The sequence below is a fragment of the Prionailurus viverrinus genome, chromosome E3 (genome assembly GCF_022837055.1).
Source record: "Prionailurus viverrinus isolate Anna chromosome E3, UM_Priviv_1.0, whole genome shotgun sequence".
Lineage (NCBI taxonomy): Eukaryota > Metazoa > Chordata > Mammalia > Carnivora > Felidae > Prionailurus > Prionailurus viverrinus.
This window is the reverse complement of record NC_062576.1, coordinates 9,613,804-9,639,787: the sequence shown is the minus strand read 5'-3', so window position 1 is coordinate 9,639,787 and position 25,984 is coordinate 9,613,804. Positions and strand designations below refer to the sequence as shown.

The following is a 25,984-nucleotide window of genomic DNA, read 5'->3' as shown; positions in this document are numbered from 1 at the left end:
TGTAGAGCCTGACACAGGGCTCAAACTCATGACGTAAGATCGTGACCTGAGCCAAAATCAAGAGTCAGCTGCCTAACAGACTGAGCCACCCAGGTGCCCCTAAAATATCCTTTAAGTAATCTCTACATCCAACGTGGGGCTCAAACTCACAAACCCAAGATCATGAGTCGTTTGCTCTACTGACTGAGACAGCCAGGAACCCCCAAAACATGATTCTTAAATTCAACAACAAACAACCCAATTTAAAAATGGGCAAAAGATATGAACAGACACAGCACACCAAAGAAGATGTGCAGGTGGCAAATAAACATAGAAAAAGATGCTCCACATCATGTCAAAGGAATGCAAATTGAAACAGTGAGATACCCCTACACGCCTATTTGTCTATTTGAGTGTCAAAAACCTGGGGTGCCTGGGTGGTTCAGCCGATTAAGCGTCCGACTTTGGTTCAGGTCATGATCTCACGGCTTGCGAGTTCAAGCCCCGTGTTGGGCTCTGTGCTGCCAACTCGGAGCCTGGAGCCTGCTTCAGATTCTGTGTCTCCCTCTCTCTCTGCCCCTCCCCAACTTGTGCTCTGTTTCTCTCTCTGTCTCTGTCTCTCTGTCTCTGTCTCTCTCTCTGTCTCTGTCTCTCTCTCTGTCTCTGTCTCTCTCTCTCTCTCTCTCAAAAATAAACATTAAAAAAAAAAATCCAAAACACAGACAGCACCAAATGCTGGTGGGAACCAGAACGGTCCTTCACTTTGGAAGACAGTTTGCAGTTTCTTTTTTTTTTTTTTTTTTTTTTTTTTTTTTTTTTTTACATTTATTTATTTTTGAGACAGAGACAGACAGAGCATGAATGAGGGAGGGGCAGAGAGAGAGGGAGACACAGAATCGGAAGCAGGCTCCAGGCTCTGAGCCATCAGCCCAGAGCCTGACGCGGGGCTCGAACTCACGGACTGCGAGATCGTGACCTGAGCTGAAGTCGGTCGGTCAACCGACTGAGCCACCCAGGCGCCCCGACAGTTTGCAGTTTCTAACAAAACTAAACATACTCTCACCAGCTAATGGTGCTCCTTGGTATTTACCCAAATTAGTTAAAAGTTTATAACCACAAATGTTTATAGCAGCTTTTTCATAACTGCCAGAAGTTGAAAGCAAAGATTTCCTTAAATAGGTGAATGGATATAGGGGTATATCCAGACAATGGAACACTATTGGGCATGCGTGCCTGCACGTACACACACACACACACACACACACACACACACACACACACACACAGCTATCAAATCTGGAAGAGACATGGAGGAAAGTTAAATGCATGTAGAGGTGAAAGAAGCCAGTCCAAAAAGGCTATATATCGTATGGTTCCAAGTATAGGACATCCCTGAAAACACACAACTGTGTAGACCATAAAAAGATTAGTGGTTGCTAGGGGTCAGTGGGGAGGGAGGGATGAATACACAGAGCACTCAGGATTTCTAGGGCAGTGAAACGCAGGATCCTGTAATGATGCACATATGTCATACATTTGCCAAAACCCAGAGAATGTACGACACTAAATGTAAACTCTGGGCTTTAGGTGATAACAGAATATCAATGTAGGTTCATCAGTAATAACACACACACCACTCTCAGGGGTGGGGGATGAGGACAGTTGGAGAGGCTGTGTTTAGGTGGGGGATGGGGAATTTAGGAAATCTCTACTTTTTAAAATGTTTACTTGAGGCATGCCTGGGTGGCTCAGTCGATTGGGAGTCTGACTTCGGCTCAGGTCTTGATCTAATGGCTCATGAGTTCAAGCCCCGCATTGGGCTCTGTGCTGACAGATCAGAACGTGGAGCCTGCTTCAGATTCTGTGTCTGCCTCTCTCTCTGCCCCTCCCCTGCTCATGCTCTCTCTCTCTCAAAAATAAAGATTATATATATATATATATATATATATATATATATATATATATATATATTTAAAAAATATTTAAAATATTTAAAAAAATATTTAAAAAAATATTTTAAAAAAGATTTGCAAGACCTTAAAAATAAAATAAAATGTTCGAGAGAGCACATGCACATGAGAGGCAAAGAGAGAGGGAGAGAAAGAATCTGAAGCAGGCTCCGCCCTGCCAGCGCACAGCCCTACTGGGTGCGATCCCACAAACTGTGAGATCAGCACCTGAGTGCGGTCAGGAGTTGGACGCTTAACTGACTGAGCCCCCCAGGCGTCCCAAGAAATCTCTACTTTCTGCCCAATTTTGCTATGAACTTAAAACTACTCTAAAAGTATTTCTTTAAAAAGACATAAGAGGGGGAGGTTTCTGGGTGAGTCAGTCGGTTGAGCGTCTGACTCTTGATTTTGTCTCCAGTCACAATCCCAGGGTTGTGGGTTTGAGCCCTGTGTTGGGCTCCGAGCTGAGCCGAGCCTGGACCTGCTTGGGATTCTCTGGCTCTCCCTCTGCCCCTCTCCCCACCTTGTGTGCGCCCGCTCTAAAATTAAAAAAAAAAAAAAAAAAAGGACATAAAAAAGCACAAACCAAAAAATACAGGTAAACCTAATTATATTAAAATTAAGAACTTCTATCTTTTTTCATCAAAATACAACATTAAGAAGGTGAAAGGGCAAGCCACAGAGTGAGAAAAAAGATCTGTGATACAAATAACAAAAGACTTGTAGCCAGAGTTTATAAAGAGCTTGTGAGTCCATGAGTGAAGACATAAAACAAAACATCTCAGACATGTGACCATATCTTTATTTTAAATCAAGGCCACATCCCTAGGCTGACCCCAGCCTCCCTTAAAGCACCTTCCTGAGGAAACTCAAAGTTACCAAAAGAACTTTCTGTTTGCCCAGCCAACACCTGAAGGTAGGGTCCCTGTCTCCCAGCCTCTGGGGAAGGGTAGGAATCTAACTTTGATAAGCTCCAGTCAGCAAACCCAGATGGATTTCACAGGGGTCACACCCCCTCCGCTTCTTGTAATTTTTCACTTTCCCCAGTCCCCTGAGCCCCACATTCCCTCTCCCTCTCCACCCGCCTCCCTCACTCCCTTAAATCACCCAGTGACCTCTGTGCAATCCAAAGCAGAGTTCAGTTCACACTGGACTCCTTCCTATTGCAACAGTATATTATTGATTAAAATCTGTCCTTGCCTCTTTAACTAGGGTCTGGCTTTGTTTACCTGTGGTGCTGTGCAAGCAACAAAAATGAATCAAGTACATGTAGCTAATGTAACATTACTAGGGAATTTTGTGTTTTGTTTTTTTTTTTTTAGAGAGAATGCACGGGAGCGGGAAAGAGGAGCAGAGGGAAAGAGAAAATCTTAAGCAGGCTCCTCATCCAGTGCGGAACCCACCGCGGGGCTTGATCCCAAGACTGTGAGATCACGACCTGAGCCCAAATCAAGAGTTGGACGCTCAAAAGACTGAGCCACACAGGCGTCCCAGGAGTGAATCTTAACAATATAAACTTGAGCAAAAGAAGTCAGATACACGGTCTGTATGGTTTAAAAACAAGCAAAACTAAGCAGAGTAAACTATAAGCTCATTTCACTCATTAATATAGATGTGAAAATCAGAAATCACAATAAGCCAAATCTAACAGCGTGCACATGCTATGTGATGATGGAGTAGGAACTATGTAATACTAGAAAATCACATTAAGGTATTAAAGGGGCCCCTGGGTGGTTCAGTCAGTTAAGCATCTGACTTTAGCTCGGGTCATGATCTCGCGGTTCACGGGTCCCAGCCCCGCGTTGGGCTCTGTGCTGACAGCTCAGAGCCTAGAGCCTGCTTCAGATTGTGTGTCTCCCTCTCTCTCTCTGCCCCTTGGCTGCTCACACTCTGTCTCTCTCACTCAAAAATAAATAAATATTTTTTTAATATTTTAATTGAAAAAATATTGTAATATTGTGACCAATCACTGTGGAAAAATAAATGCTATTTTCCCACTATGCAGCTTTATAACAAACATACCCCTGAGCCTTATCCCACAGTCTGGTTTCAATGTTTCCAGTTTGCAAACTGTCTTTTCTGTGTGTATACAATAAATGTTTACTCATTATTACTTCAGTGATTCACTGGTTTTGCTTTGGCTGTTTGGAACCTTTGGCAACAAAAGTTTCAATTCATGTCATGAAAAAAGTCTGTAGTAAGAACTTCTTTAAGAAAATTACTAAATAGCTACAGCAAATATCATAGCAAATTGGTAAAGGCAGAAAAAAGACAAAACTCTCAGTCACGGTCCCTTGTAACACCAAATGTGAGAGCCAAGGGCACAGCAATGCAGTGAGATAAGGGGGGAAAAAAAAGTAAAACGTATAAGAATTTAAAAGGAAGAAATCAAACTGCCATTATACATAGATAAATATGGTGGTCTACATAGAAAATCCAACACAGGGGTGCCTGGGTGGCTCAGTCGGCTAAGCCTCTGACTCTTGGTTTCGGCTCAGGTCACGGTCTTGGGATTTAAGTTCAAGCCCCATGTCAGGCTCTGCACTGACAGCATGGAGCCTGCTTAGGACTCTCTCACTCTCTCTCTCTCTCTCTCTCTCTCTCTCTCTCTCTCTCCTTCTCTCTCTGCCCCTCCTCTTTCTCTCTTTCTCAAAATAAACTTAAAAAGAAAGAAAATCTAACAGAACCGCAAATAATTAGGATTAACAGGATAGCACATCAAGATTGCTAGATACAACATAGATGCACACATGCATATATATAAAACAATGGGCTGTAAAAGCCAGGGTGGGGGGGGGGGGTGGTGGATAACATTTCAAAAGAGAAAAGACTTGTGGAAATACCTAATGATCCAAGGGTCTACCAGAACTCACAAATCAGTAACAGAGACTAAAGAAATGGATGTGCAGGGGTGCCTGGGGGGCTCAGTCGGTTAAGCGTCTGCCTTCGGCTCAGGTCATGATCTCCCGCAACGGGCTCTGTGCTGACAGCTCAGAGCCTAGAGCCTGAGCCTTCATATTCTATGTCTCCCTCTCTCTCTGCCCCTCCCCCACTCACACTGTCTGTCTGTCTGTCTGTCTGTCTCTCTCATAAAACAGCCAATGTAGGAAGTGTGCCCTTGGGAAGAATGCAGCAGTGCACTTGAAGCAAAGCGTCGGTGCCCAGGAGGCAATTAAGATCCCCGCACTTGGAGATCCAAGAGGCTTTCTGCCTGTGTTTGCATCTATAATCGTGGTCACCAGGAGCAGTGAGGAAGGGAGACGGTCTGCTCTCTGCAGAGGCCAAACATCAGGCTCTCATCCTGCAAACCCAAACAACGGATGCGTGTTGGGAACACAAGTGGCTATTGGGAAACAGGTCTTCTCTTCTTTCCAGGTTTTTCTTCCCCTTAAACATATGACATTTCTAGAGGGCATGGAGAAGTCCAAATGCCATCACTGTGAAAAGTTAAATTTTTCTCTACTAGAAACATGATTTGATTATTCCTTTGGAGGGATCTTTTCAGGAAACAAAAAAAATCATGCCCGTGGTTAAAAAAGATCAAAAAGGGCAAAAGGAAGGGCGCCTTGTGGCTCAGAGGGTTAAGTGTCAGACTCTTGATTTTGGCTCAGGTCATGATCTCCGGGTCATGGGATCAAACCCCACGTCAGGCTCCTCACTGAGCGTGGAGCCTGCTTGCAATTCTCTTTCTCTCCCTCTCTCTGCCCTTCCCCCATTCATGCACAGGCACTCACTCTCTCACTCTCAAAAATAAACACTTTTCTAAAAAAGACAAGGGGAGGGGCACCTGGGTGGCTCAGTCAGTTAAGCATCCGACTTTGGCTCAGATCATGATCTCATGGTTCATGGGTTCGAGCCCCACGTCAGGCTCTGTGCTGATAGCTCGGAGCCTGGAGCCTGCTTCGGATTCTGTGTCTCCCTCTCTCTGTGTTCCTCCCCCACTTGCTCTCTCTCTCTCTCTCTCTCTCTCTCTCAAAAATAAAGATTTAAAAAAAAATTTTTTTTTTAAAAGGACAAGGGGCGCCTAGGTGGCTCAGTCGGTTGAGCATCTGACTTCAGCTCAGGTCATGATCTCATGGTGCATGAATTCAAGTCCTACATTGGGCTCACTGCTGTCAGCACGGAGCCAGAATCGGATCCTCTGTCTCCCTCGCTCTCTGCCCCTCCCCCACTTGCGCTCGCTCTCAAAAATAAACATTTAAAAAAATTATGTCAATGAAAGTATCTTAATAATATGAACATCTGGTTCAGTTGGGAGTTCTTCCATTTGACAAATGTAATATTTATGTGGAACTGCTGGAATCTTTTATTTTCTCAGTTTTTCCCTGACTGGATAGGACCGAAGCTAGAATTTTCCCTTTCGATAAAAGGAACACAAAAAATGAACATGTTATGATGTACAACATGAGGACTGTAGCTAACACTACTGTAGGATATGTGGGAAACTTTTTTTTTCTTCTAAGAATTTTTTTAAAGTAATCTCTACACCCAACATGGGGCTCAAATTCACGACCCCAGAATCAAGAGTCATGTGATCTCCCATCTGAACTGGCCAGGCACCCCTGTGGGAAAGTTCTTAAGAGTGAATCCTAAGAGTTTCCATCGTAAGGAGAAATGCTTTATTCTTTTTATTGTATTTATAAGAGATGATGGATGTTAACTAAACCTATCACGATTTCACAATATATGCAAATCAAACCATCATGCTGTATGCCTTAAACTCCTACAGTGATATATGTTGATTATTTCTCAAGAAAAGTGGGGGGAAAAAGATTTGAAAAACTGAACATGTTATTTGTAAACTGATGTTTAGTAACTAGTCATAAACTTGAAATACTAGAATATATTATAAGCCTAATTCTAGGTAGTCTTATGAATGGATCTCTTTTAACTAATGTAAATATAAATTCAAAAGACAGTTTCAAGATTATTTTTTAGGGGCGCCTGGGTGGCGCAGTCGGTTAAGCCTCCGACTTCAGCCAGGTCACGATCTCGCGGTCCGGGAGTTCGAGCCCCGCGTCAGGCTCTGGGCTGATGGCTCAGAGCCTGGAGCCTGTTTCCGATTCTGTGCCTCCCTCTCTCTCTGCCCCTCCTCCGTTCATGCTCTGTCTCTCTCTGTCCCAAAAATAAATAAAAAACGTTGAAAAAAAATTAAAAAAAAAAAGATTATTTTTTAATTTTTTAAAATGTTTATTCATTTTTTAGAGAGAGAGACAGAGCACGAGCCGGGGAGGGGCAGAGATAGAGGGAGACACAGAATCTGAAGCAGGCTCCAGGCTCTGAGCTGTCAGCACAGTGCCCGATGCGGGGCTGGAACCCATGAACCACGAGATCATAACCTGAGCCGAAGTTGGAAGCCTAACCGACTGAGCCACCCAAGCACCGCTCAAGATGTTTTAACATGTAATTTTTTTCAATTTTAGAGAGAGAAAGAGAAACAGAGAGCAAGTGCACTAGTGGGGGAGAGGGGCAGAGGAAGAGAGAATGTTAAGCAGGATCCACACTTAGTGCCATGGGGGCTCAATCCCACGACCCTGGGATCATGACCCAAGCTGAAATCAAGAATCGGATGCTCGACTGAGCCATCCAAGCACCCAAATAAAAAAACTTAAAAAAAAAAAATGTAGCTTCTTGTGAATCACACCTAAAAGAAAAAAAAAAAAAAAAAAAAAAGAGGTGCTCCTGGGTAGCTCAGTCAGTTAGGTGTCCAACTCTTCATTTTGGCTCCGGTCATGATCTCACAGTTCATGGGTTTGAGCCCTGTGTCGGACTCTGCGCTGATAATGCAAAGCCTGCTTGGGTTTCTCTCTCAACCTTGCTCTCTGACCCTCCCCCACTCACATGCTGATTCTCTCAAAAAGTAAATAATCTTGGGGCACCTGGGTGGCTCAGTCAGTTGAGTGTCCAACTTCGGCTCAGGTCATGATCTCTCGGTCCATGAGTTTGAGCCCCGCGTTGGGCTCTGTGCTGACAGCTCAGACCCTGGAGCCTGTTTCGGATTCTGTGTCTCCCTCTCTCTGACCCTCCCCTGTTTATGCTCTGTCTCTCCCTGTCTCAAAAATAAATAAAACATTAAAAAAACTTAATAAAATAAAATAAAATAAAATAAAATAAAATAAAATAAAATAAAATAAAATAAAATAAAATAAAATAAAATAAAATAAAATAAAATAAAATAAAATAAAATAAAATAAAATAAAATAAAATAAAATAAAATAAAATAAAATAAAATAAAATAAAATAAAATAAAATAAAATAAAATAAAATAAAATAAAATAAAATAAAATAAAATAAAATAAAATAAAATAAAATAAAATAAAATAAAATAAAATAAAATAAAATAAAATAAAATAAAATAAAATAAAATAAAATAAAATAAAATAAAATAAAATAAAATAAAATAAAATAAAATAAAATAAAATAAAATAAAATAAAATAAAATAAAATAAAATAAAATAAAATAAAATAAAATAAAATAAAATAAAATAAAATAAAATAAAATAAAATAAAATAAAATAAAATAAAATAAAATAAAATAAAATAAAATAAAATAAAATAAAATAAAATAAAATAAAATAAAATAAAATAAAATAAAATAAAATAAAATAAAATAAAATAAAATAAAATAAAATAAAATAAAATAAAATAAAATAAAATAAAATAAAATAAAATAAAATAAAATAAAATAAAATAAAATAAAATAAAATAAAATAAAATAAAATAAAATAAAATAAAATAAAATAAAATAAAATAAAATAAAATAAAATAAAATAAAATAAAATAAAATAAAATAAAATAAAATAAAATAAAATAAAATAAAATAAAATAAAATAAAATAAAATAAAATAAAATAAAATAAAATAAAATAAAATAAAATAAAATAAAATAAAATATAAAGTAAATAATCTTAAACAAAGGAAAAAGTAGCTCTGAAAAAAAAATATTTGTGGGGCACCTGGGTGGCTCAGTCAGTTGAGCATCTGGCTCTTGATATCAACTCAAATTATGATCTCAGGTTCTTGGGATTGAACCCTGCAGTGGGCTCTGCACTGAGCATGGAGCCTGTTTAAGATTCTCTCTCTCCCCCTCTGTCCCTCTCCTCTGCTCACACATTCTCTCGGGGAAAAAGAAGAAAGACATTTAAAGTATTTATTCATTTATTCATTTATGTGTTCTCTACACCCTATGTGGGGCTTGAACTCATGACCCCGAGATCAAGAGTTGCATGCTGTTCCAAATGAACCAGTTAGGCACCCCAAAGCTACAGTTTTTTGATAAGGCTTTGAAACCATGCTCCATAGGGTTAATGAGGTTGAAACTAACAGGAAATTTAAAAAAAAATTTTTTTTAATGTTTATCAATTTTTGAGAGAGAGAGGCAGACTGCAAGCAGAGGAAAGGGCAGAGAGAAAGGAAGTAGGCTTCAGGCTCCAAGCTGTCAGTGCAGAGCCCGATGCGGGGCTTGGACCCACAAACTGTGAAATCCTGACCTGAGCCAAAGTTGGTCGCTTGACCAATTGAGCCACCCAGGCACCCCGAAACTAACAGGAAATTTAAAGCTTGTTTTTCAGAGACCCGTTTCTCCCTAATCAGCTATGGCTTTTTTTTCCAGACGTCACTAACAAATCCACTCCTGTCTCTGCAGAAGCCTAGACTCAAGGTCACTGATAGGGTTCCAGCCGATGAACATACAAAGCCCTGCATTCCTGACTGGAAATAAGAGCCCAAAACCCATCCCGCTCTCAGAGCATGCACAGAGCCCCTTCTCTCTGCCCTAAGACGACCTCCTGAATTTTGTTTGTCTCATGTTAATGCTGTGTCCACTGTAAAGTGAACATGAGATATATGTTAACATACATTTGTGTGATATGAATGCTCCATCTTTCCTCATAAACAGTCTTAAGTCTCCCCATCCTTTTCATCAATACGTATGAAATCCCAACCCCTAGGATTACCAAACACTTGTTCTCTTCCCCTTCAGGAAGGCAGATTTGAGGCTCGCCCTCCTGTCATTTGGCTGTTCTCAAACCCTTTCCTCGCTGTAGGATTGGCTTTGCTGTGCCATGGCAGGCAGACAAACTGGGTTCGGTTATAGCTTCTTAACAAGAGGACTGGGAAACGCCTGGGGGGCTCAGTTGGTTAAGCAGATCTTGATCTCGGCTCAGGTCATGATCTCATGGTTTCGTGAGTTCGAGCCCCACATCGGGCTCTGTGCTGACAGCATGGAACCTGCCTGGGATTCTCTCTCTCCTCTCTCTCTGCCCCTCCCCTACTCGTGCTGTGCACCCACCCCCAAATAAACAAACATTTAAAAAATTAAAAATGAACAAACCAAGAGGATTGGATGTGTTGCTCTAATCTTCCAAGAAGGGCCATTTTATTTTTTTTTAATTTCTACAATCATGTGGTCTTTAGCTTTGGGGACTATTGTGCATATATGTGCAGATACAAATTTAAATCAGCACAGACCTCATCACATGTGTCCCAGATGAGATTGACTTAAAAAAAAATAATCCATGAAGCCAAGAGTTGGCTCTTTGAAAAATAAAAATCAACAAACCCTTAGCTAGATGGACTAAGAAGAAGAAAAAGAGAGAGAAGATCTAAATTACTAAAGTCAGAAATCAAGGTAGGGACATTACTACCAAGTCTACAGAAATAAAGAAGACTGTAAAAGAGTACTATCAACAATTATATGCCAAAAAATTAAATAACCTAAATGAAATTGACAGATGCCTAGAAACACAAACCTACCAAGACCAAATCACAAAGAAGGAAAAAATCTGAGTAGACCTATAACCAGTAAGGAGATTGAATCAATGATCAAAAATCTCCTGGGTGGCTCAGTTGGTTGAGCATCTCTCTCTTTTTTTTTTTTTTAAGTTTATTTATTTTGATGGGGATAGGGGGGAGGGTCTTTCTGAGAGAGACAAAAAATCAGAGGGGGAGGAATCGGGGGGAGAGAGACAGAAAACCAGAGGGGGAGGGATGGGAGTGAGGGGGACAGAGGATCAAAGCGGTCTCTGTGCTGACAACAGAGAGCCCAATGTGGGGCTCAAACTCACAAACCATGAGATCATGACCTGAGCCAAAGTTGGACGCTTGACCAACCCAGGAACTCAAGCATCTGACTCTTGATTTCCGCTCAGGTCATGATGCCAGGGTCATGGGATCAAGTATGGCATCAGGTTCCATGCTCAGTTTAGGTTCCATTTCCCCCTCTCCTTATTCCCTGCTTGTGCTCTCTAAAAAAATTTAAAACTCTCCTGACCAAAAAAAAAAAAAAAAAAGAAGAAGAAGAAGAAGAAGAAGCGTTGCATAGACCACTCAACCACTCTAATTATCAGGCTGGATCTATACAGGATATATATTCATAGAAAAGAGTTTAAACTACATTCAATATTATTATAATTCACATGTATCTTCTTGTACTGGTAGAGTTGACCCAAAGCAGAATTATAAACCAGGTATAGTGCATGCACTGAGGTTTTTCCCTGGTCTGTACTCCCCCCAAGTCCACTACTCTGAAGGGTCTTTCCCATATCTGACCAAAAGCAGATCCCAGAAAAGATCTCATCCATTGCTTCTTACCAATCTAACACTTCAGAATTCAGTGTATTGTCTTGAAAGATGATGATAAACCTTTTGAAATCCCTGACCTAGAGATCTATTCATCCCCATAGAGAAGAATTTCATGTGTTTATTAAAATATTGATTTAGAGTTCCTGGGTGGTGTAGACAGTTGAGCATCCAACTCTTGGTTTCAGCTCAGGTCATGGTCTCATGGTTTGTGAGTTCGAGCCTCACATTGGGCTCTGTGCTGATGGCATGGAGCCTGCTTGAGATTCTGTCTCTCCTTCTCTCTGTCTCTCTTCCACTTGTGCTTGCATGCTCTCTCTGTCTCAAAAATAAATAAACTAAAAAAAAAGATTTAAAATATAATTTATTTAATAAAGAAAAATCAGCCCTGGACCTGATGCATTCACTGGTGAATATGTAAAGAAGAACTAATCCCAATACTTCTCACTTTTCAAAAAAAATTGAAGAGGAAAGAACACTTCCTAAATCATTCTATGAAGCCAACGTTACCCTGATACCAAAGCAAAAGAAACTACAAGAAAAACAGAGAAACAAAAAACCTATGGGCCAGTATGAACACTGATGCAAAAATTCTCCAAAAAAAAATTAGCCGCATATTAAAAGGATTACATACCATAAACAAGTGGGATTTATTTGTGAAATGTAAGGACGGTTCAACACACCAAAATGTCAATGTAATATACCACATCAACAGAATGAAAGAAAGAAACCACATGATCATTCCAACCGATGAGAAAAAGCATTTGACAAAATGTGGTACACTCTCATAAGAAAGACGTGCAACAAACCAGGAATAAAAAGAAACTACCTCAACATACTAAAACCACATGTTAAAAAAAAAATGTAACAAATGTCATATTCAATGGTGAAAGACTAAAGACATTTCTTCTAGGTCAGGAAAAACACAAGGATGTGGACTTTCACCACTTTTATTCAACAAAGTACTAGAAGCCCTAGCCAGAGCAATTAGGCAAGAAAAGGAAATAGAGGGCATCTAAATTGTAAAGGAAGAAGCAAAATCAGCTCAGTTTGCAGATGATATCATCTCATATGTGTAAAAACAAAACAAAACAAAACAAAAAAAAGCAAAACAAAACAAAAAACCCTACAGGGCACCTGGCTGGCTCAGTTGGAGGAGCAAGTGACTCTTGATCTGGGGTTCATCAATTTGAGACCCATGGTGACTGCAGAAATTACTAAAAAAAAAATAAACTTCTAAAAACTCCATACATTAAAATATATTCTTTGTACTGTAAAGTTCAATGAGATTTGAAAAACCCTGAAGATCTGACCAAAAAAACAAAACAAACAAAAAAAACCTGTTAGAACTAACAAATGAATTCATCACAGCTACAGGATATAAAGTTAACACACAAAAATCAGTTGTGTTTCTATACACTCACAATAAACGACCTGAGAAAGAAATTAATAATTCCATTTTCAATTATGTCAAAAGGAATAAAATCCTTAAGAATTAATTTAACCAAAGAAGCAAAAGACTTGTACATAGAAAACTACAAAATGTTGCTGAAAGAAATTAAAGGCAAATTAGTGGAAAAACACTCCATGTTCATGAACTGGGAAACAATGTTGTTAAGATGTCAGTACTATACAAAACAAAATTTCAAAACAATCTATAGATTCAATGCACTATCTATCTAACTCCCAATGATTTTTTTTTTATAGAAAGAGAAAAACCCAGGGTGCCTGGGTGGCTCAGTTAGTTAAGTGGCCGACTGATTTTGGCTCAGGTCATGGTCTCAGGATTCATGAGATCAAGCCCCATATCGGGCTCTGCACTATATCTTCCCCATCCCCTCCCACCCCCCCAAAATAAATAAAGATGGATGGATGGATGGATGGATGGATGGAAGGAAGGAAGGAAGGAAGGAAGGAAGGAAGGAAGACACATCCTAAAATTCGTACAGAATCTCAAGAGACTAAGAATGGGACAGTCTTTTCAAACAATGGTGCTGGGAAAATTGGATATCCTCATGCAAAAGAATGAAGTTGGACCTGTATCTAACACTACATACACAAATTAACTCAAAATGGATCAAAGACCTAAATGTAAGACCAGAAGTATAAACTTGAAGAAGAAAACATAGGGCAAACCTTCATGACATTGGATTCGGCAATAATTTCCTGGATAGGACACCAAAGTCATGGGCAACAAATGAAAAAGAATTAGGCAAACTGAACTTCATGACCGTTAAATTTGATAAGGTATTAATATCCAGAATATGTAGATAACTGATAAAACTCAAAGGTAAAAAAAAAAAAACTGATTCAAAAACGGGCAAAGGACTCGATCCCGTATTTCTCCTGTTTATAATGTATTTGCTGGATGTTTGAAATGTTTCACTTCACAAGAACACAGGTCTTCCAAGAACTAGACCTAACCTGGAATGATTTCCAAGTCATGTGACAATTAGTAGCATCATTGTAAGCTATGTCGAAGGAATCTAAAGGTTTTCTAAAGTCATTTATTCCCTCATCCCCATAGATTTGTTGATTCACCAAAAATATTATTTTTAAAGCACTTACCCAATAGGCAGAGATAGTTGGGTTCAGTCAGTCGCGACAGTTTTGTGACCTGATTCAAAATGTTGTAAAGCTCTGTTGGTTCACACAAAACCAAACCAGCCATCCTATTGGGAAGAATCAACAATGTATAAGCTTAGTACCTCTTTATTTTATTTATTTACTTTAGAGTGAGAAAAAGTGTAAGAGCGAGCAGGGGAGAGAGGGAGAGGGAGGGAGAAAAAGGGGGGGAGGGAGGGGAAGACAGAACCTTAAGCAGGATCAATGCTCGGCATGGAGCCTAGTGGACTAGTGCCTCTTTCCATTTTATTTTTTATATATATTTTTTAATTTTTTTTAACGTTTATTTATTTTTGAGACAGAGAGAGACAGAGCATGAACGGGGAAGGGTCAGAGAGAGGGAGACACAGAATCCGAAACAGGCTCCAGGCTCTGAGCTGTCAGCACAGAGCCCGACGCGGGATTCGAACTCACGGACCGCGAGATCATGACCTGAGCCGAAGTCGGCCGCCTAACCGACTGAGCCACCCAGGCGCCCCTATATATTTTAATTTTTAATGTTTATTTTTAAGAGAGAGAGTGCAAGCTGGGGAGGGGCAGAGAGAGGGAGACACAGAAACGAAAGCAGGCTCCAGGCTCTGAGCTGTCAGCACAGAGCCCGAGGTGGGGCTCGAACTCACAAACTGCGAGATCATGACCTGAGCCAAAGCCTGACGCTTAACCGACTGCGCCACCCAGGCGCCCCCTTCTTTCTATTTTAAATGAATGGCCAAAGATACTGGATTAAACTCTTTAACACACCTTCAAACAAAGATGAAAATAATCATGAAGGTGATCCGGAAAGCTTCAAAAATTTGTAGTAACATGTGCATCACAGAGAATCAAGTATTGTACACAGCATATCTGAGCCAGAGAAATACACAGTAGGCTGTAATACAGTCACCGATTCCTTTCTTCTTCCATTTCATTACTGAGCACCTACTGTATACCAGGCACTGGAAATAACTGGTGAAACAGACTACCCTCATGAAGGTTACAGCCTAGCATGGAATACAGACATTGAGCCAAAAACCACATTATAAACAGGAAAAGCACTACAAGAGTCAGCATCCAGTGTTGGAGGACAAGCTAACAGGAGGGCCTCATCTGGCTGGAGCAGACAGAAAGGGCTGAGATGCGACTGCTAGGCTGAACCAGGTGGCTATGCAAGACTTAGCCAGGCAGAGAAGGGAGAGAGGGTGAGGAAGGGAAGAACATTCAATACTTGACAGAGTCCAAAGGAGGCTGGTGTGACAGCAGGTAGAGAGTGATAAGCCATGACCCTGCGGAGGGGCCTTGTAGGCTGAGGACAAAGATCACGGAGGCCAAAGTTGGGTGGAGAATCGCTGATGTGTACTGACAGAACTGCCCGCCCGGGCTGGGCTGGGCTCTTGTGCCCCAAGAACATGGAGGGGGAAAGGTTGGGCCTGTGCAGCCACTTCTACAGGGAGGCTACCTTTTAGCAGGGGTGGGGGCTACAAAGAGTTAGCCAGCAGGCCTCTGACGGCCAGCAGGGGGCATGTGGGAGAGAAGTTGAGTCTAGGGATAATCTTGCTCAGGACAGTTAGGACCCACTTCAGAGTAAGCAGTAGAATGCTCTTGGGAAAGGCCACCCCCCTCACCATGGGCCCTGGATCCTTCCCACTAAGTCAGACTTTGGTTCTCAGCCTCCCCTCCAACATCACCAATTTCAGCCTCCACATGGATCATTCCTATCAGCAGGCAAACATCCTCGGTACCCATCTCTGTTCTCTACAGAGAGACGTCTCACTCCCTCCACTTCCTCGCTTCCAGACTCTCTAGGTCCAAATCCTGGCTGTGCCGCTTACTGTCGGCTGCCTGATCAGGGGGGAGTAATTAGTCTCTCTGCGCCTCAGTTTCTACCTCTAGAAAACGGGGCTATTAGTAATATTGCCACTTCTGTAAAAACCAAGATAATAGCACCTCCCTATTGTGTGTGGATTAATGAAATTACACATGTGAGACATTCTGAACAGGGAAGAAATACAATCTTTGCCCCTGGAGCCCATCGAACTGTAGGAATTGTTCTTATCCAGGTCATCAACAATGTCCACCTCCCCTCAGCCATTAATCACTTCTCCCTGGGCTCAAAGGATGGAGCCTCTTAGCACTTAACCCAGTTCAGCACCCCTCCCTCCCAATACTCTCTACTCTCAGAACACTCCACTCCCCAGGCTTCTCTTCTCCCACTGTTTGTTGCTACTTGGTCTTCTGGGTGGGAGGCTCTACCTCCTCATGTTAAGAAAGTCCATGGGGCTCCTGGGTGGCTCAGTCAGTTAAGTATTCAACTCCTGGTTTCTGCTCAGGTCACCATGATCTCACAGTTCAGGAGCTGGAACCCCTCATTGGGCTCTGCACTTGACACTGAGCAGCCTGCTTGGGATTCTCTCTCTCTCTCTCTCTCTCTCTCTCCCTCTCTCTCTGTTTATTTTAAGAGAGAGAGCACAAGTAGGGGAGAAACAAAATGAAAATAAAAAGATATTTAGATACATCCGGTCATGATCTCACAGTTCACAAGTTGGAGCCCCGCATCAGGCTCTGTGCTGACAGCTTATATCCTGGAGCCTGCTTTGGATTCTGTGTCTCCCTCCTTCTCTGACCTCCCTGGCTCACGCTCTGTCTCTCTTTCTCAAAACATTAAAAAAAAATTTTTTTAAGACATATTTTAAAAAAAAAGTCTTTAGGCAGTCATCTCTTTCCTTCTCTGTCTACACTCTCTCTGTAGGACAGGGCTCTCAACCTCAGCACCATTGACATTGACATTCGAGGCCAGATAAATCTGTGCTGTGGGGGGCTGACCTGTGCATTGCAGGATGTTTAGCAGCATCCCTGGCCTCCACCCCGTAGATGCTAGTAGCAAAGCCCTCCCCACCCAGTCGTAAACAACCCAAACCGTTTCTGGATGTTGCCAAATGTCCCCTGAAAGAAGAGGGCAAGTCACTGCTACTTGAGAACCACTACTAGAAGATCTAGAGCCTAGGGGCACCTGGGGGTTCAGGCGGTTAAGTGTCTGACTTTGGCTCAGGTCATGATCTCACGGTCCATGGGTTTGAGTCCCATGTCGGGCTCTGTGTTGACAGCTCAGAGCCTGGAGCCCGCTTTGGATTATGTGTCTCCCTCTCTCTGCCCCTCCCCCACTCATGCTGTCTCTGTCTCTTTAAAATAAATGTTAAAAAAGCAACTAAAGAAAAAAAAAAAGATCTAGAGTCTAAGTGATTTGAATACCATTTATAAACCAATGAGTCCCAAATCGTAGTCCTGCTTGACCTCTCCATTGAGCTCGACCCACCTGGATGCCTCATTGGGCCTCTCAAACATAACATGGCCAAAACAACTTTTAATTCACACGTGCCCATACCTCCAATGCCTCTCTTTTAGTTTCCTCAGCCTCAAAAGACAGCACCATTATCCACCTAGCTATTCAAGTCCATACCCCGAATCCCTCTTTCCCCCGGCCCCTCACATCCAATCCATCAGCTAGTACTTAAACATATTTCAAACCCATCCACTTTGCTCCAGCTCCAGAGCTAACCTTCTACCCCAGGGTACTATCATCTCTCTCCTGGTGATGCCATACTTCCCAACTGAGCTTCTGGCTTCTTGCCTTCTCCCTATGATCTCATCTTTACATGGCACGCAGGGCGATCTTTTCAAACTATGGGTGTCTTCGTCTTCACCTCACTGCCACCATTCGACACAATGCACTCATCGGTTTGCTTGCTTTACCACCAATCTTATCCTCTGGGAATGTGCGGGGCATACATACAACAAAGGGCAGGGACCTTGCCCTTTTGTTCACTGTATCCTCACCCAGTGCCCACGATTTTTGGTGAAGGTGCTCAATAAGCACACGTTGGATGAATAGTCACCATTCCTGCCTTCGCCAATGGGGCCATCTTGACTTGAGGCCACACAGACGCGCCTAAGGACCTCCCCACTCCCACCCCCAGTCACATCCCAGATCCTCTGCCTCTGAAAGTCCGGGTTCACTAGTGGCTTCCAGGTGAAAACCCAGCCCCAGGGATCAACTCCTCCAGAGTTCTCTGCTTCCCCAAGGGAGAACTCTCCCTGGTCAAGCAAGAACTGCCCTCATCCGCTGATAAAGTATGAGAGGGATAAGAACAGCTCCTGAACCTCACAGCACAGTTTTGTGGGGTTTTTTAATGTTTATTTTTGAGAGAGGAGAGCATGAGCAGGGGAGGGGCAGAGAGAGACAGGGGAACAGAGGGTCCAAAGCGGGCTCTGTGCTGACAGCAGAGAGCCAGATGTAGAACTCAAACTCACGAACCAGGAGATTGTGACCTGAGCTGAAGTCAAACGCTTAACCAACTGGCACTATCACCCCTGCCCCTAAACGGCACAGTTCTGAAAGAGGACGCAGCCCTGTGAGCTAAGATCACGGGCACTGCTAGCCCGGGCAGGTGGAAGGCTTTCCACTTCTTTTAGTGCTGCTCCCACCTCTACAAGGTTGACAATGCTCTTGGCTCGGCTGTTGGGCCCTGAGAATATTTTGACATTTTGAGCTTTTACACAGACCATTAAACTAATATTGGCAAGTTTTCGCCAAAAGTATTTTCCTTTGTGAGTTCCACTAAAGCAGACTGAATTCCCTGATTTCATTTCATAGTTAACTAATTCTGATTTTTTTCAATTTTGTTTAGCCAAAATTAGTTTCCCCAAGATCAAGCCTTTTTTTTCTGTGTGATTTTTACAATAAAGGTTTGATCCCTCAGTCAGATGTTTATCCTAGCAGCATTGACTATGATTATTTCTATCAAGCATCCTTTTCCTAATGGCCTGTTCAAAACACTAGTGCCAAAATGGCAAGTTTAGGACATCCCCCTGTGGACTCTTTCAGCAGAGATAGAGATAGGCTCTTTTTGAGACTTTGGGGGTGAGGGTCAGTGTGATGGGTTTTGCAGGGGAACGGGGCAGGCAGATGGGAAGAGTGGCCAGAGGAAGCTGGCTTCAGGGGGTCAGAGAGACCAATCTTCCTGTGAATTGACCAGTTTGGGAAACCCACATGGCTTTGTGGGTGGCAAGCAGAGCCACCCCAAAACACTTGCACATTACACACCCACCAGTAGGGAAGTTCTTCACCCTTCACTGTAAAGGCCTGGCCTCTCTCCGAACCAGGTGTGTGTGCAGCTCTGTCGGCCCAGAGCTGTCTGGACGCAATTGGGCTGGTAAACTCCACTCCAGTGAGGACACAAGGTCTATATTCGGGGAAAACTGCCAGTTAGGAAGGGATGTTTCATTAGGGGTTGACACAGCCTGAGATGAAGCTGGAAACTAGCCAGACCCAGCCCTTCTTGCCTCCCTGTGCTTGAGGAAAGCCTGTACCAGATCCTTTGGGTACACAAGGACTTCCATTCTGGCTGATGGCATCGCCGACAGAGGCTGGGCCTCACGTCAGGCTTCTCAAAGGACCTTCAGGACAGAGTTTGGTCGACTCTTGGCCTCACACAGTCTGGGTGGACACAACTGATGGGCTTCCAGTGGAGAAGAGGCAATGCTCCATGCTCCTGGAGAAGCCAGCCCATAAGCTTTACTGTGGGTTCCTGGCTCGGGCTAAGCAGGAACCAGAGGACTGCACAGATAGGACTCAGGGTCCACAGCTAACCCCACTGTGCCCTGGTTCTCTGTGTGAAGCAGAGGCTGTGCCAGGATGACCAAGGCTTAAATACAGGAACAGGCTTTAACACTATAACTATCACCTATAAACTGAAGCAGTTTACACAGGATTACACTGGAAAGGCTATAGGAATGTGACGTTGAAACGACAGACATAAATCGCCCAGCACTGGCCCTGGTGTGGAGCAGGAGCTTAGGAAACCGAAGTTCCTTCACTCCTACCCTCTCTCTCCTTTCAATTTCACCTAGGAGCCTCTGACAGCTCCAAATCCAGTAGACACAGAGCACCATTCAGAGAATCTCAGGCCAAGGAGCAAAGCAGGAGCTAGCCAAGTTTGTAAGTAGAGGGAGCCTTTGGTGTTGCTGTAGAGTCAAGATCCCCAAGGATCTGGTATAGCCTTTCCTCAATCGCAGCCTGCCCCTTGACAAAACTAGAGCACATAGAGCCAGGCTATCGCACCACAGGGTTGTGGAGGCTACCCGAGTGGTCTCGAAATCAGAGGCGCACCAGGTCCTACTGTTAGCGATGGCCAGAATCTCTGGATTTTGGAAGCAACAGGTATGGGCCAGGGGCCCAGACCCAGCCGCACACATCCCCATCCCTTCCCTTCACTCCCATGTCCCCACACCTGGGTACACTACACACCTGAGAGGTACCCTAGTAGTCCTGAGAGTGACAGGTCTTGCAGGCAATTCACCCGTCAGAGGTAGGGGCTGGTGAACTGCAACATAGTCTCCCAAAGGCCGTGACCATGACATCTGGTCTCTTCTCCCACTCGGCCACCAGCATTTGCCTCTCCTCTGCTCCTTGATCAGGCTTAGGCCTCCCTTTCTGCTCCTCTGGCACGGGTCCTCGGCCCTGACCAGGCTCTGGACTGGGCACTGCTCCTACTTCCCTGACCTCTGGCTGACCTGGGAGACGGAAGGCTCTGCTCCTGACTCAGATCGGCCACCGTTGGCGACTCTCAGCTCTTGGGAGCTCTTGGGAACTCCTTGCCGGTGCTTCTTGCTGCCGTGCTGCTGCTGGCCCACCACCTCCTACGTGTTCGGCCAGAACGGGTCTTGGAAGCCAAGTCCTTTGACTTCTGGCAGACATGAGCCACAGCTAAGTTAAAGCTATTTATCCCGATACAGTTCTGTTTTAAAACATCCAAGAGCACCTAGAGAAAAATAAACTCCCATGCAAGGTGGAATGATTACCACCTTTCTAACTTTTTCTTTTAGCTCCAAGGATCTGAAAGGAGAGATTGAAAATACTTCACTTGAGGGGAGCCTGGGTGGCTCAGTGGGTTAAATGTCCGACTCTTGGTTTCTGCTCAGGTCATGATCTCACGGTTCAGGAGTTCTAGCCCTGCATCTGGCTCTGTGCTGGTGGTGCAGAGTCTGCTTGAGATTCTCTCTCTCCCTCTCTCTCTGCCCCTCCCCTGCTCACACTCTCTCTCAAAATAAATAAATGAACTTAAAAATTTTTGAAAAAAAAAAAGACTTCACTTGAGGTATGATTTTAGTGTTGAAGAGAAGATAGCTTAGCACATATACTGCACATATATATATTCATATGGGACATGTATCCAACATATATATAGGTTAGCATATATAGCAGCTAATAGCAGAGACAGGATAGCCCATGACCATGGTCTAAGCCTATTGTAAGGCACAAAACGGTCAGTATATGTGGATGTGGATGACTTGTGTACGTGAGGGGTAGGGCAAGGGGGGGGGGTCAATATATTCACATATCATATATAAAAATATACAATGAAGAACAAACAAAATGAAACTATGGTGACAGAAGCAACAGTCTTGGGGGGACTGATGTAAAGGAACATGAAGGAACTTTCTGGAATAGTGAAAATGTTTTATAGATTGTGTTGGGGGGTGGCGATTAAGGGTGTAAATAGTAAAAAACAGTCAACTGAACACTTAAGATCTGTATCATATACAAACCATACAACAATAAAAATAAATCCCCCTTGTAGATACACGTTTGTGTGTTCAAAGATATGAATACGCAGGTGTATATGTGTGGATAGGAGTGTATGCAGCCCCACTTGTACATTGGTGACCTTGGTCTAGGGTCTGGGCTATGGAAACCATGTGGACTTGGACACACAGAAGTACACACTGCAGAATTCAGCTTGGCCTCCACAGCTGTCAACTAATCCCTTTCTCACTATTCATTTGCCCAGAATTTTCCCAGTTGCTATAACTGTTATCCAAACCTCCTCAACCCTCCTGGGGTCCCCATGGAGCATATTCTCTCATTTCCTATTTCTTGCCTGGGAAAGTTAAGGCCACTAGGTGTGAACAGCCCTTCTCAGCCAGCTGCACCACCCCCCCCCCCCGCCAATCTCCGTTGGGGGCGGGGGGGGGGGGAGGCTACATGCTTTCTCCTGGAATCCTCTGACTTTATCCTCTCCCACTTAATCTTTCTCTCCTTTCAGGATCTCAGAGTTCTCCCCCCTCCTCCATTAGCATCTTTCTGAATTCCAGAATTCACAAGCCTGAGCTTTCTTGAAACAATTCATAAAGCCAGAAAGAAAATCCCTAGAATAGCTTGGCCTATGCCCTTTGAAGCTAGTGCAGGCAGAGAGGCAGGTGCCGGGCCCCAGCCCGGAAAAGTCTGAGGTTGGCTAGCTGTTAGCAAAGCAAGGAGAGTCAGATGCATTTGAAATGCCTTGCGCTCACCCAACTTCCACCCCAGGATTTTTTGGGGCAAAGGATGTGTGTTTCCTATAGATAAAATGTGGGCAAGAGAGAAGGTCAGCTAGAAGCCATCATAAAGGGACTTTGCCCAAGATGACCACTTGGAGGCACAATGGGCCAACTGCAGGTAGTAGGGAATTCCAGAAACCAGGGGCTGAAGAACACCTGAAAGCAAGACTGAGGCATAACCACTTAGGTCAAAGGAACTGCAGCTAGAGACCCACACAAGCACCACATGGAAGATAATCAGCTACAAACTCCTGTCAAGCTCAGAGAATACTAATACCAGATGACACAGGGACCTTTCCTGCCCCTACCTCTACTCCTACAACTGCAGTCTGAAGCCACAGTCTTTCAGGGGAGGTGGGGGTGTGAGGAAGCAAGATGGGAGAAATGGAGAAGTCAAGCACTCTCCCCTCCAAGGGTGGGAGCCTAAAGCAAGCTTAAGAGAGGAAGAGGAGAGGCTTGGACACTGAATTCGCTTGATTTGACTACTAATGTAAATGGGACATTACGGCTATTGCACAAAGTCTGTTTCGATGACTGGGGTGATCCGAGAGCAAGCAAAGAAATAAAGCAAGCATGGGGACGACAACAAAGCTGTTTCAGGACTGCAGTAGGCTTTCTGGACGAGGCCCTGCATGTTCAGTGTAACAGTCACACATGCAAAGGACAGCAGAGACACGCCGTTTAATACAGCAGCTGTTAATGCTGTTATGAGCAATCTTGGGATTTGAAGGGAAGCAGCTATGAACTGAATGCGAGGCTGGCTTTTCTAACAGTCAAGTTGCTTGGGATGGCCCGAGTAGACAACTTGGCAAGGAGAGGGAGGGTGTAGCCCAGTTGTAGGAGTGTGAGACTCCATGATTCACATTTTTCTCAGGGCCTCACCTCTCTCCCCCCTCTACAGGGATGCCTTTGGCCCTGGCCTCTCTCATGGGTTTCAATCCCACATTTCATGTTGGAGTAACTCCCAACCTGTCCACCGATATTTCTATGTGGACAAATCACCATCACTTCTAATTCAACCCAACTAAAATGGAGCTATTTTTTGCCTCTCTAGCCAGCTCTCCTTCCACATAACCCCCAAATCCCATTTCTGTACTTATATACTTCTCAGTCTGATCATCATTTCTTTCATTCTTTTTTTAAAAAATTAGGGGCGCCTGGGTGGCGCAGTCGGTTAAGCGTCCGACTTCAGCCAGGTCACGATCTCGCGGTCCGTGAGTTCGAGCCCCGCGTCGGGCTCTGGGCTGATGGCTCAGAGCCTGGAGCCTGTTTCCGATTCTGTGTCTCCCTCTGTCTCTGCCCCTCCCCCGCTCATGCTCTGTCTCTCTCTGTCCCAAAAATAAATAAACGTTGAAAAAAAAATATTAAAAAAAAAAAATTATATATATATATTATGTATATATAATGTATATGTATATATAATATATATATGTGTGTGTGTATATATATGTGTGTATATATATGTGTATATCTATCTATCAATCTATCTATCTATCTATCTATCTATCTATATATATATATATATATATAGAAAGGGAGAGAGGGAGAGAGAAGGTCGCACTGGGAGGGGCAGAGAGAATCCCAAGGGGGCTCCATGCTATCAGTGCAGAGCCCCATGTGGGGCTCGATCCCACAAACCATGAGATCATGGCCTGAGCCAAAATCAAGAGTTGGATGCTTAACTGACTGAACCACCCAGGCGCCCCCATCTTTCATTTCTTAAACCTGCAAACTAATCAATTTTTCCCTGGAGACTTCTCCCTCATTGGCCCCACTCCCTCCATGTCTATGGCCACCGTAACTCAGATCTTTAACATCTCCTAGGATAGCCTCCCAAACAATTTCCCTGCCCTCCAGATCTTGCCATCCGAATCATTGGCAGGTTAAGGTCAGTCCAATCTTCCCCCATAGTGCCAGCGGCATCATCGTAAACACTTGCTGCCTAAGGAATAAAATATAAACTTCTCAGCTAACATTCGTTGCTCCTGCACAATGTTTGTTCATTCGTTTTGCAACCTGCTTTTCTCAGCCTTATCTAAAGCTATTCAACTCTTCCAAAATTCAGAGATCTATGCTCAGTCTGCTGGACAGTAAAGGCTCAGGGATGAGAGCTGTACCTGACCACAAGGTAGTCTCGGTTCTAGTGGTAAAATAGAGGGGTAAATAATTAACCAGAGAACAGTTGGTGGTTAAGATACACTGCTCATCTGCAGGTCCCCACTCCAACAGAGAGGATCTATTCACCATCTGTAGACTTGGGCTTTCCTAGCCCCAGGTTTTACTTTGGACTCTTCTTCCTCAACTCAAACACTTGCATCCCCACAGCCAGGCAAGGCTCTCTCTCTTCTCTGGAGTCGAATGGTCCCACTGAGTAACTCCCTCCTGAATGTCTCAGCTTGTTGCTGGGTTGGATGCACCTCCTGCTCTCATCACACCTGGTAACTCTCCTAGTGTTGCCCATATCATGTTGCCTGCAATTTGCCCCTCTCTCCCACTAGACTCAGCTCCGTAAACGCAAGAAAATGGGCGGATCTTGTTAAACCAACAACCTGCTGCACCTCTATCTGCCCCCCACCCCCACCCCTTGACTGAGGGCAAGGAACTCTCTGTGTACCCAGGAAACAGTTGGGGGGACATGAAGCTTCTATAATTCAGCTTATAAACGTAAGTGATAAGTTCCTTGTGAGCAAGAACCACAGCTTTACTTCCTGTCTGGATAAACTCCAAACAAATCCCCTTATAACTGGGTGTCAAGCGAGTTTCTCCGTACCTAAAGCAGAAACAATGTGGCCGTGTTCACAGCATGGCTGGGTAGACCTGAGGAGTAGGGATCGGGTGACCATGCAAGTTACCACCTAGATACCAGTTTCCTCCTCTGCAACACGGGGCTGCTTTCCTAAAACCATAACGATGCCTCGCCCAGCAGTGCTGTGTCCGCCATTCTCAGTGGTGGTGTTTGTAAAGCTCTCTGAACCCTAACAGAGGGTCCTGTGCACCTCCAAGGACTAGGGTACTGGTGGGTGGGCGGTACGTGTACGTGACCCGGGGGAAGGAGGGGTGCGTCGAAGAGACTGATGAGAGGGGACCCCATTCTCCCACCCCACCCCCAGGGCTCAACCTCCTCTCCTCTTTTCTTTTCCAGAGCTCGGAGGCCCTGCGGCCTCCCGGAGCAGACTGGGTGGTTTGGGCTGAGGTCTAGGGCCCGCACCGCACCCCCTCCGCCGGGCCTGCAGCGCGACCTCGACCTGTCTCCCTGTCAGGGCCTTTGTCTGGAGCCCCACCTGTAAAATGGCTCCTCTAAGGCTCTTCCAGTCTAAATCTCGACCTCTTCCACCGCTCTGGTGAGAACTCTCCCTCCCACTCGCGACCGCGGCTCCACCACCGGCCGCACGCAACGCTTCGCGCGCTACGACCCTGCCCTGACGGCGCTTCCTGTGCGCAGAAATCGATCCCCCGCAGTCCTCCTCCACCACAACCCAGAGATGGACGTGATACCGCGAGACT

General features: G+C 43.9%; 1 protein-coding gene across 3 annotated transcripts in view; it reads right to left on the bottom strand.

Annotated features, from left to right (window-relative positions):
* STYXL1 (serine/threonine/tyrosine interacting like 1) overlaps positions 1–25,984 on the bottom strand; it is a 72,511-nt gene that overhangs the window by 45,856 nt on the left and 671 nt on the right. Inside the window, exons 1-2 of one of the 3 annotated variants that reach the window (XM_047837661.1) lie at positions 25,762–25,962; positions 14,075–14,181 (exon numbers count right to left, since the gene is read on the bottom strand). In XM_047837661.1, the coding sequence (XP_047693617.1) occupies positions 14,075–14,177 (103 nt within the window). In that variant the 5' untranslated portion in view covers positions 14,178–14,181; positions 25,762–25,962. Of the gene's footprint in view, positions 1–14,074; positions 14,182–25,761; positions 25,963–25,984 lie in introns of those variants that run through there. The other 2 variants (XM_047837660.1, XM_047837662.1) reach the window with 2 other exon arrangements.